The 12,098-nt window shown below is 42.1% G+C and overlaps 1 protein-coding gene across 1 annotated transcript; it reads right to left on the minus strand.

Annotated features, from left to right (window-relative positions):
- Nucleotides 1-2,414: 2,414 nt before the first annotated feature.
- Nucleotides 2,415-4,205, minus strand: LOC4333707 (uncharacterized). The gene is made up of 2 exons (XM_015774330.3): nucleotides 3,373-4,205; nucleotides 2,415-3,042 (listed from the first exon to the last, which is right to left on the minus strand). Exons 1-2 carry the CDS (start codon nucleotides 3,929-3,931, stop codon nucleotides 2,633-2,635), a joined length of 969 nt encoding a protein of 322 aa, XP_015629816.1. The 5' UTR covers nucleotides 3,932-4,205; the 3' UTR covers nucleotides 2,415-2,632.
- Nucleotides 4,206-12,098: the final 7,893 nt, after the last annotated feature.

Here is a 12,098-nt window from a genome sequence, read left to right on the forward strand (position 1 = left end):
ACTCCTTCCATTTCAGGTTATAAGACGTTTTGACTTTGGTCAAAGTCAAACTGCTTTAAGTTTGACTAAGTCTGTAGAAAAAAAACATTTTCAACCCAAGATAAATTTATTATGAAAATATATTTAATTATTTATGTAATGAAACTTATTTGGTATTATAAATATTAATATATTTGTTTATAAACTTAGTCAAATTTAAAGTAGTTTAGCTTTGACCAAAGTCAAAACGTCTTATAACCTGAAACGGAGAGAGTAATTTTTTAGGGGTGTCTACCAATTGTTTCACGTTTTACGGTGTCTTTTAGCGAAGACTATAAACTTTAGATGTGCTGTAGTAAAATTTGTCTAATCAAAATGATCTCTTTCTATCGATCCTCCCTGTTTATCAACATAGTATAGTATTAAGTATGATTTCCCTATCACCACTCAAAGCAGTTAAACTCGATCCCTTCCATTGTTCCACTGGATGGATTCCACTTGGAGTTTGGAGAAAGAGTGACAAAGCGGCCACAAGGGAAGGGAAGGGGCCGGAGAACCGGACGAGTGTAGAGACCACATAATTGTACCGTGGACGTACAAGGCATAGTGCATGGGCGGACGGGCCCCACAGCCACAGGAGAGAGAGAGAGAGAGAGGACGAGGACGGACACTAGCGGCGGTTGGGTGGGGCATCACTTCAGTAGCAGCCTTGTGCGACGCAACCGCGCAATCTGCCTCACCGCCGGGCCATTTATTGTGCCCACATGGCCCCCGCCACGCTGGCTGCCACCTGGGCCCCACTTCACACTCCACTCCGCTTCTCCTCACTCTGCTCAGCTACCTCCGCGACGCACACGCATTTTACTCTCGTACGGCATCCACATTGTCGCTTTTTAGCCGGTAATAAGCAATACATGCTCTCTTCCTACCTAGTAGAAAGCATTGTGAGAGTAGCAAAGAGTTAAAACCTGGTCATACAGCTACTACTGATGAACAAGAGATAAACAATGTTTCTGACATAACTCGCGAGAAGGAGTCACGCAGCAGTCACGGGAATTTTACTATCGGTGATTTTTTTATTTAGCTGGGCCCACCTTATTCCTCTCCAACGCGTATAAACAATGTGAAGGGTGCGATGGTTTAATACCGTTTAATCCCTTGGCCCACAGCATTGCCGAAGTCGGCAACTAACATTGCGCTTGCCCGTATAGCTGCTGAGAGATTCATGGCACAAGACAGAGACTGGTGGTAGATGCAAACGTATTTTTCTTTTTTTTTTTCTGTTTGGTTCTCTGAATTTTTCGCAGGGCCGAGCAGTGCAGTGTGCATGTGCACGGCGATGGCGACGGCGACGGCGATCGGAGCGGCTCTTGCATTGCCCCCTTCCCCTCTAACTGCCGATTTGTTTTGGCTATGATCGATCTCTCTCAGGTTTCTGTCCTACCAACCTCCTCCTGATCAACAAGAGACAAGCTCGATCGGCCGATTTCAGATTACTTCAGTGAAAGCAAAACCCTGATACCACTCAACTCTCCTAAGTTTGTATTCTTCATATTGTACTCCTTACCTGGAGCAACCACGCACGATCTCTTCATCATATTTTAAGTCACGTTTTTTTCTTCCAGTGTGGCGTAATTGTGAGCACTAGTCCACACGTTGTGGCCTACTACTACTTTCTTTGGTCTAATCTTGTGAGAGAATTCTCTAGCTCCTCCCTAGTGGAAATGCGGAATCATTTCAGTTGCATCTTAAACCTTTAGTTAAGCAGCAGTACAAGGGTGCACCTAGTACCAGTCTCCTTAATCTAAGAGCTAATTAGCAGTATATTATGCCATGGGGAGATGCAAAGAAGGTACTGTCAGTGCCAGCAGCATTGGCTGCTTCTTTGACCCCCACTAATTAAGACATCAACTAGTAGCAGCAAAGGGTATCCTATACATGATGCCCTGTCCTTTAGCAGAGGACTTGGCTTTCCCTACAGACAGAGTCTCCATTGGAAGCCACACCTGTTTTCAATGCAGTGTTCAGATTCCAAATGTGCAGTTTAGGTTGTTAGTTTTGTGAAATGGACAAAAACTGATCACTTAATGAAAAAGGCTAAGCTTTGCTTTTATACTATATGACCATATGTCTATATGTCCATGCAATGCAAAGCTTTGGTCCTGTGACTTTTGAGACCACAGATTTGTCTCCTTCTGTTTACCTGGAATAATGGCGTGTTTCCTGGTGAATTTACAATGAGAGTAAATGGACAGACAAGCCCCACTTTCTTTGTCAAGACAAGCACTCATCTGTAGTGTTCTTGTTCAGAGAGTTTTCAGGCATGTAAAAGTCTACACATCTCTTGATATATTTTTAGTGTTTGTTAGGCCTCTTAACTGCTGCTCTTTTAAGAAAGAATAAAAATCCGTCCTTTTTCAATCCATATACTAATATTTGCCATCATCTAAAGATATATATATAATATTTGCAGAATGAAAAACATGGAGCTCGGGACAACAATGGGACCAAGACTTTGGAGTTAGGGAAAAAAATGAATTCCACATGAACCCTCTCAAATTATACAGATCCTCCATTTTTTTTAACCACACCCCCCTCTCCTCCTCCTCAGTCCACATACTACTATCTCTCTCTCTCTCTCTCTTTTCTGTGGTCAACAAGATGTTGCAGCTGCCAATGTACAGTGTGAAGCAAGCATGTCACAGACGGTTTCTCTCCTGATCTCATCAAAGATTAGGGTCTCTATCCTCGTGCCGATCTCCATGGCTGCCTCGAGCTTGAGCTCGCCCCATTGTTGTATCGACTGGGAGAAGTCCATCTCCACCATTCTCGGGATGTTGGAGATGTCCTCTGCGATCCTCTCCCACGAGGAGATCTGCTGCTCGATGGACTTGCCGGCTCTGGCCATCTCCTCCTCCTCCTCGTCGCCTTCTTCTTCGTCTTCTTCTACCTCCATTGGGATGATCTTGCCATGGATGTTGTAGGTGAAGCATGGTGAGGTGGCGCCGATGAAGCCCTCGGATGGTGGCGAGCTCCCTGAGGTCGAGGGCTTTGCATCCTCCCCTGTGATAATAGAAATGGAGTGTTAAGATGGGAAAGATGAATCTTAAGATGGAGTACTGATAAACATCGGGTTAATGGCAATGGTGACACATTAAATGTGCAGTTAACATGTTAATAAGTAGCATTTGTAGTAAAGGTTAATTTTAACCATTGTTGCTGGAGAGAGAGAGGGGAAAATGTTGATTAAGGTGGTAAGAGTAATAAACATGGGGGGTAAATCGAAATGTTAAGACACATTGAATGCCTAATCAAAAGTACTGACGGGTTGGTAAAATGGTAAAGCGTAGTAGTGCAGAGTGCAGAGGGCACTGTAGAGGTCAGAGAACTTACAGCGGCAGTGCACAGGAGAGTCGCCGTCGTCGGAGTGCAGGTCGAGGACGGAGACCGGGCTGAGCTGCCGCGACGACTCGTCGACGTCCATGTCCATGCCAATGCCGGGCGCCTTCCACCTCCCCGGCGGCCGCTCGTCGTTGCTGTGGCCGCTGAAGTCCATGGCGCGGGGGTCGCACTCGCCGCTGTCGCCGGTGGACCGCCGCAGCCGGCGGAACTCGCGGTCGACGCCGCCGGGGAAGCAGCCAAGGCTGTCCCAGCGGAGCACCCTCCTCACGGCCTTGCCGCACAGCGCCTTGCTCAGCGCCGACCTCAGCCCCCTGACGCCGCCCCCGCCGACACCGCCGCCGCCGCCGACGCCGCCGCAGCCTCGCCTCTTCTTGAACCCGTGGTTGCAGAGCCTGAGCAGCCTCCTGCACGCGGCCACGGGGCAGCACGCTCCACCTCCACCTCCACCGCGGCCGCCGCCGCGCCGCAGCCGCCTGATCTTGGCGGCCTCGATGAGGAACGGCTCCTGCTGCTCCTGCAGCAGCTCCGACAGCCTCCTCGCCGCCGCCATTGCCTCCCCTCCTCCTCTCCTTCGCTCGAACACTCTCTCACACGCACACAAGCACAAGGAGAACGCAGCGCAGGCAGCTGACTAATCAGCAATCAAGAAGACGGGAGTGGCGTCCATGGATGGAAGCAGGAGGGGTGGCGAATGGAGGAGGAGGAAGGGTTGTTGTTGTTGGCATGTGAGGAGGAGGGGATGCAAGAAGAAGCCAAGAAGAGGATCATAGTATTCTTCTCCTCATAACACCATGGGTGGGGAGAGGAGAGGGAGGAGGAGGGCGTCTGCTCTGCGGTCGGGGTCCCCAGGGACGGACGATGGCTGTTACTTGTTGGGTAGCGCAGCCATCCATCCGCCCGGAGCGGAGAGGAGTAGCGAGCGTCCGAGTGTGTCCTGTGTCGCGCTCGCCGCATGCGGTGCGGTGCGAGGCGAAGGAGTAAAACCAACGGAGAAGGCACGATGCGTCGCGGTCGCTGGCGTTTTATTGGCTACTGACGGCGCTGTAAACAGAACAAGTTACTCCTTCCCTTCCGTTCTATAAAAAAACCAACTTAGTATCATCAGATGTTACACATTCGGGGGATCAGGGTTTCTGTACAAATCTTGAAGCAGGTCAGCTGGCATTTGAGAGAAGGGGGATCTCATCTGTCGCCCATATATATTCTCTAGTAGAACAAAAACGGCTTATTAAAAAATAAAAAATAATGTATAGGTAAAATATTTATATGTGTGTTCTTAACAACTTAAAAATCAAAGCTAGAAAAGAAACCATGTTGAGAATTGAAAATTCAAATTTTAGTTTCAGTTTTGGTTTATTAGGGCAACCAATGGGGCTCGGGAGATTTTGGAAGTAACTGGTTGTTAGTCAACTTTTGAAAATATATAAAATCTGGGTTTCTTTAACTTCTAAATTTTGATTTATGTTTTAGATTGTACAACCATAGCTTCTCAATTTGAAAAAAAATTAAACTGTTTAGCAAGATTTTAAGGGGGTGTTTCACCAAAACACCCTCTAATTCTAGGAGAAACCGTAGCTGTGAAACTCTTCAAACATACCTTCAACTTTGGCTGTGTTTAGTTCAGTATAAAGTTTGAATTTTGGTTGAAATTGAAGATGATGTGACTGGAAAGTTGTGTGTGTAATCTGGTTGATGTGATGGAAAAGGACTGAAGTTTGGATTCAAACTTTGTATCTAAACATATAGGCTTTGTTTGATTGGATGGCACCTGAAGACGGATCAGGGGAATCAGCTATAGTGGCAGTGGCAGCGACCATATAAAGCTGCAGCAAAACACACTCTCATGGTTAGGCTTAAGACACAGTACGGAACACTGATAGTAGTACTCCGAATGGATAACATTACATCGGAGTACAGCACACGCTGCAATGGTCTACTCGATGCATCAGATAATTTCAAGCTTTCGCGACAGTTCAGAGCAAGGGTGATTTGGTAGAAGCGCTGGTTCCCCTGTTTACTGAACTACTTGAGTAGATTACAAGGAACAGCATAAAAATGTTATCTTCACGGATACTACAGTATAGTACTCCGTAGTACGCCTAGTAGAGAGTACTGGCAAATACTACTGTAGTATATATGTATCCATGCACGATGCACCTTGCAATATTTTGAGTTCAAAGCTTGACTATAGAGTAGTGGAGGCCCCCCAAAATCTCTCATCACTGCCCCTCTTCAGAGGAACAGCACAAGGGAGCACAGGTGCTATGCTACTGCTACTCCAATTTTCTATGCACAGCCAGCTTCTTGCACAGCACAGGACAAGGTCCTCCATGGCTTCTGCTCCTGCATTTTACATTTTTACTAACCCTGTTAAGGCCTTCGCACCAAACTTCTCCCAAACTCCCAACTTTCATCACATTACATCACATTTAAAACTTTCCTACTTACATAAACTCCCAACTTTTTTTTCCAAACTACCAACTTTTCCCAAACTTCTTCCCAATTTCAGAAACTAAACATAACCCCTTTGAATTGGAGGATAAATAGAGGAAAAGCAAAGGAATTGAAACCCTACACTATTCATGTCTTTGATTTGTAGGAAGAGAAAAGAAAAAACGTAGGAAACTTTCCTATTCCCACGATTCTAGAGGAAAAACGTAGAAAATTTAGCATCCACTCTAACCTCTTGGAAAACTTCCCTTCAATCTATCTCTTTTTATCTGATTCTTGTGTTTTTCCTGCGGTCCAATCAAACGATCATTCCTGTATTTTCTTTGTGTTCTCTGTTTTACACTTGTATTCCTATCAGAATTCTATATTTTTTCTATTCCTCTGTTTTTTCAATCATACGATTCAAAGAGGCTCTAAACCAATAAACCATAGCACACCTAGTGGTTTCTGTGTGTTTTGAGAGACAGATACAGGGGGCCACGACCTAACTGTGCAATTAGTTTTTGTTTTTATTTATATTTAATGTTTCATGCATGTGTCTAAAGATTCGATGAGATGTTTTTGAGAAAAACTTTTTAGAAACTAAACTGGGCCCTAGTGCAAGTACCAGTACTGTATAGCTCATGGTCGTGATTCGTGAAGCCTGTGACTGTGAGTGTGAGAGTTGTGCCAGCCTCCAACCAAAACCAAGACGACAGTCCTCTCCTTGCCTCTCGTTGGGGAGGACGGGGCCTTTCCATTTCTTGTTGTGTAAATTTATTGCTAGCTGAAAGTTCCAATGAGAGCCATGGACACACAGCTCAATGGGAGCAGGATAGAACTCAGAGGAGCGGTGTTGTGTGTTTGTGCGTGCGTGTGTGTGTGTGTGTGTTTTGGTCCCTTTGAACGGTGTATCCCTGATTCCCTGACATTCCATTTCTATGAAAAAACACACACTGATTTCTGAAGCGAATGATGCTGGCACCTGTGGTAACCAGCAAGCCTTTCTTTGACCATACAGGCACAGCATGGGGGGAGTAGTACTAGTACAGTAACAAACTAACAGCAGTAGTAATAGTAACTGAAGTAGTAGAGCTAAACTAATGGCCCATGCTTAGCACAAGGTAGAACAGTAGCATAGAACATGTCAGCAGCAGTGTTGTGGTTGTGCAAAAGCTGCGTCGGCGTGCGTACGCCGGCCCGGGCGAAAGGCGCAAAGGCGCTCATAGTTTTGGGGCGGTGATCTGATGGCTCACGGCGTACAGCAACGGGCACTGAGGTGGTGTTTGGACACAAGGATTAAATTTTAGTCTGTCTCACATCGGATATTTAACACTAATTTAAAGTATTAAATATAGATTATTGATAAAACTAATTGCATAGATGAGAGCTAATTCGCGAGACGAATTTTTTAAACCCAATTAATTCATAATTAGCAAATGTTTACTGTAGCATCACATAGGCTAATCATGGATTAATTAGGCTCAATAGATTCGTCTCACGAATTAGTCCAAAGTTATAGAATGAGTTTTATAATTAGTCTATGTTTAATACTCCAAATTACTCCATCCACAAAATTTACACATATTACTTTTATCATTACGACCAAGGAGAAATTAAATCATCTTGGATATTACAAACTCAAGAAGTGAATGCAAGCATGCAATCAATAAGTATTTAGATGACTCCTTACGTTCTAATCAAATATTTAATTTATCTCTCTATTTAAGTTTTGAATGCATAAGAACTATAAATCAACTTATTTAGAAAAACTCAAATGTAAAATATGTTTAACTTTTATGGATGAAGAGAGTAGCATCTAAACATCCGATATGATAGATAGTTATGATAGGTACTTTAAAAAGTCCAAACCACGGTCCCCCCCCCCCTGGGGGAATTTGGCCGGCCTCGTTCCTGCTGTCCTCGCCGCCTTCCGCCCGTACTCCTACACCACACCTATCCTTTCTACTCCTACCACCTGTCAATCTCTCCACTGAAACCAAGAAACCAACCTCCGCCTGCTTGTGACTGTCTGCAACTCTGCATCCACATCAGCTTAACTGCTTACGCTTCCTAAAAAAAAAAAACTCGTACAGTTTAAATTTCATCTTAAAATAGACCGATTTCTATCCTTTTACACATTTTTCAGATTCAAATCCATAACTGTTTTTTAAATGGAGAGAGTACATACCTTTATAAATCGAGAAAATATATCCCTTCCATATACCCAGGGTCAGAGGTAGACCTAGGATAGCTTCATGCCTCTAAAATCTCGACTATATTTTATTAAATCACCATATAAATCTTATAGAAAACTAACTGTCAGGGACATGTCATGAATGTCTTCAACCAACTGTTGGAGGCATGTTGTGAGTACCTTTGATCAGACTACCGAAACACCTGTCAAGTCACGAAGCCAGACGTTGAAGGGCGAAGCCCGCATAAGTAATGAAGGCAAGCGACTAGTGGCTTAGCGCCCATGGAATAACAGAGCAAAAGACCTTCGCCAAGCATGGGACAAAGGAACACCATACGACGAAGGAGGATGAGCTCTTCGTAGAGGCTTTCGCCCTGCGAACCTAATAAACGGCCTAGTGAGGGGCCTTTAGGGCCCATGGGCCTGTAAACTGGGACAAAAGACAATTATTACCCCTATAAACGTCCCTATCATAAGAGAAGCCAAGTCAATTCCCGAGTAACCAACAACCTTAGGATTATAAACCTGGACTATAAAACTATAAATAGACCCCAATGGATGTGTAATAGGGGATCCAATTATTAAGAAATCAATACATTTACCATTCATATTTTCCAAATATTTGAGTGAATATTGTCTTTCGGCAGACGCTATATATTGTCTAATCGACAACAGCTGGCACCGTCCGTGGGGAATGAACCCACGATCACATGGTACCGCTCTATCCAGCTCTAGTCTTCCATAAATCTTGGCACCACCACTGTCCATATCCCTCATCCACCAATTCTAAATTTCTACTAATAAGGAACGTTTCGATCTTTTCTACTCTTGTTGTTGTCTTGGGATGCTAGCTAGGAGTTTTTTTCCGGGACAACCGGAGTAGCAATCTAGTATTATATTTTACGCAATCTAATACTATGAATCCAAATATATTATTATACATTTGGATATGGATTAATCTATTTTTAGTATTTTTTTCTTCGCTAGAACAAAATGGAAAGAAAAATCTTCGGGAGAAAAGGAGGTGAAATGGATACCAAATGGGCTTGTTTTAATTGGGCCAAACCCATCGAGACAGCGGGTGACTAGGTGGGCCATGCATGTTAGCATCGCAAACCAATAAGGTCTAGGGAGAAAATATGTAGTGGAAATTATTGTAAGATGAAAAAAAATGAATGATAAGAATTGGCTCACGTTAATATGGGTAAAAATTTTACCACAGTAGAACTTATAGTAATGTAGATAAATCACATACGTCTATTATATCTTACGATAATTTTTACTACATACGTGATTTTCACTATGCCCCCCTGTTTAGTTATTCTAAAATAGTAAAAGTTTTGCTGTTTTAGAGCACCTTTTGTCAAAATGGATCTAAACACTAGTAGCAAAAGTCGGCAAAACTCTACCATGTATTTACACACCAACTAGCAAAACTTCAATGCCAAATCTTTTTCCACCAAAATTTTTGCCAAAATAATTTGCCACAGCAAATTAATCTAAACAGACCTGTATATATTTTCTCGGCCAGAGGACATATTTCTTTCTTTCGGATTATCTGAAAGGCGTCAATAGTACCGAGTCCTAAAACACGATTTGAGGCAGCAAAGCTTTCGACGTGGCGATAGCAACAGCCCACCCACAGAATAAGTTCCTAATCGCACCCGAAAACGATATTAACGCCCAAAGCAGGCACAGCTTTAAGACGCATTAAGCTCTGCTGGCAAAATTAATCTGGAAAGCATCCTGTCCTCGCTTTTAATCACAGGAATTAAACAACGACGTCCACTTCGATCAGATCATCATATATGCATGCACCAGATCGATCGGTTGACCAATCAAATCTAGCATGAACTAATGGCCAGTTGGCCACCACACGCGTACGAGAGAACGTTCAGTTGTCTGATCAAGATCCATCCACCGGCCGTTGTCCATCCAAAGTGTTTGCACATTAATTATGGCGTAATAAGTTTTCTTACGGTCTTGGGGTTTTAGTATCACTGTATCAGTTGTACCATCAATTCATTTGCTCATGGTAAGATTTGAAACGTTTGTGACTATAGCATTGCTACATTTTTAACTATTTACTTGCGCCCTTGGGAACAAATGATCCAAATGACAAATGGAGGTTTTTTTTTAGGATTTGGGTCCCTGTATAGGACATTGTTGTCCTGAATGGCACTTTGAGAAACGCCTAGGGATTTTCCGGCTAGCTCCACAAGGTGGTGGGCTAGACGACCTGGGTTTAAAGCCTCACACATTCTAATTATTTGTTATTAGGTCATTCCCTAATATTTGTGTCTAAATGACACTTTGAGACAAAGAATTGGATACCATTAAAATTCTAGCTATGAAATGCTCAACGAATGGAGATCTTTCCAGGATAGTTAGCATAAGGTTCAAACTCTCAAAAAATTTCATTTGGGTCCATCTTTGCCATCTAACCCCTATGTTTTTCCATGTGGTCTATCTAAATGATTGTTTATGTACTACTCTACCTCCGTTTTTTAATATATCACGTCGTTGATTTTTTTATAAACATTTGACCATTCGTTTTATTCAATTTCTTTTGCAAATATAAAAAAAATAAGTCATGCTTAAAGAACATTTAATGATAAATCAAGTCTCAATAAAATGAATAATAATTATGTATTTTTTTTATAAGATGAATGGTCAAATATATCTTTAAAAGTCAACATATCATATATATATATATATTAAAGAACGGAGAGAGTATACATTTATCTTGAATTTTACGTTCCTCTATTCTAGATAAGCATGTATATAAAAATCCTATTTTTTTCCTATTTATATGCTTTTAGCATTCCTACCTCCAAAGAGAACCTAAGTGGTAAAAACTAACAACTGATAGTGATGGGGTGTCCTGCCAGATTAAGGATTTAGAGTGGAAACTTCCATATATACCGAACTTGGGGCGATGGAAGGTTGACAGATAAGTGGTAAAGCAGAAGTGATGCCTCCAAAGCCGTGGTTGGGAGGGATATATAGAAGAAGGGCAGGAAGATAGTGATAGAAGCCAATTGGAAGCTGGATTGATATGTAGTGGTATAGATTCGGTAACAAAAACGATGTAATGAGAAAGATATGTTCTAGTGCTCCTCATCTAACAAGGAAGAGGAAATATTATTCAGTTGTATGTATAATGTATTAACCATTTCATCGAAAAGAATAATCTAATGAGGAGATCTATATAGGTGGGCCAGCTTAATCTACCTTCTTTGACAAATGCGCCTAATTAACTTGTCGAGCAACTGGCTTAATGATCTTATTCTAATTGTGCACGGGACTTAATTTAAATTTTGTCAATTTGGTTTTGTTGGGGTGACATTGATTTTTTTTGTTTTTTTTTAAAAAAACAAGGTCACCATTTATTGTAGGTGTATGTGTTGGCTATGTTTGTAGCCGACGATGTAACTTTTAGAGGATGATTATATTGGAATCATATTGTTGGAATGGACTGTGTCGAGAGCTTCTATATTGATTTTGTACGTTACTCCCTACGATTAAAAAAGGTGACATTTGAACTGTTTTTTTGTCAGTGCAAATTTGGTCATAATTTTGTACAAAATAAATTTACAAACAAAGGGCATGTTTAGTTTAAGAAATAAAAATTTTTAGGTGTCACATAGGACGTTTGACCGGATGTCGGAAGGGGTTTTCGGACACGAATGAAAAAACTAATTTCATAACTCGCCTGGAAACCACGAGATGAATCTTTTGAGCCTAATTAATCCGCCATTAGCATATGTGGGTTGCTGTAGCAATTATAGCTAATCATGGACTAATTAGGCTCAAAAGATTCGTATCGTGATTTCCTCCCTAATTGTCCAATTAGTTTTTCTTTTAATCTACATTTAATATTCCATGTATGTGTTCAAAGATTCGATGTGATGTTTTTGGGAAAAACTTTTTGGGAACTAAACGAGGCCAAATAGTAATCTTTATGAGATTATGAAAGATCTTTGTCCAAAACGTCTTTCTGCAGGTGGAGTACTCTCTTCACACGTAGGCTCTCTTAAGACTATCAGATATCGTTTGGAAATTGGAATGCAAAAAACTTAAAAGAGAC

Source organism: Oryza sativa, chromosome 3 (assembly GCF_034140825.1).
Source record: "Oryza sativa Japonica Group chromosome 3, ASM3414082v1".
Taxonomy (NCBI): Eukaryota; Viridiplantae; Streptophyta; class Magnoliopsida; order Poales; family Poaceae; genus Oryza; species Oryza sativa.

Excerpts from the sequence above, each read along its gene's own strand:
- LOC4333707 (XM_015774330.3), bottom strand. The coding sequence starts at position 3,931 with ATGGCGGCGGCGAGGAGGCTGTCGGAGCTGCTGCAGGAGCAGCAGGAG. Across the intron at positions 3,043-3,372 it reads CTCTCCTGTGCACTGCCGCT|GGGAGGATGCAAAGCCCTCG; the intron begins GTAAGTTCTCTG and ends CTATTATCACAG.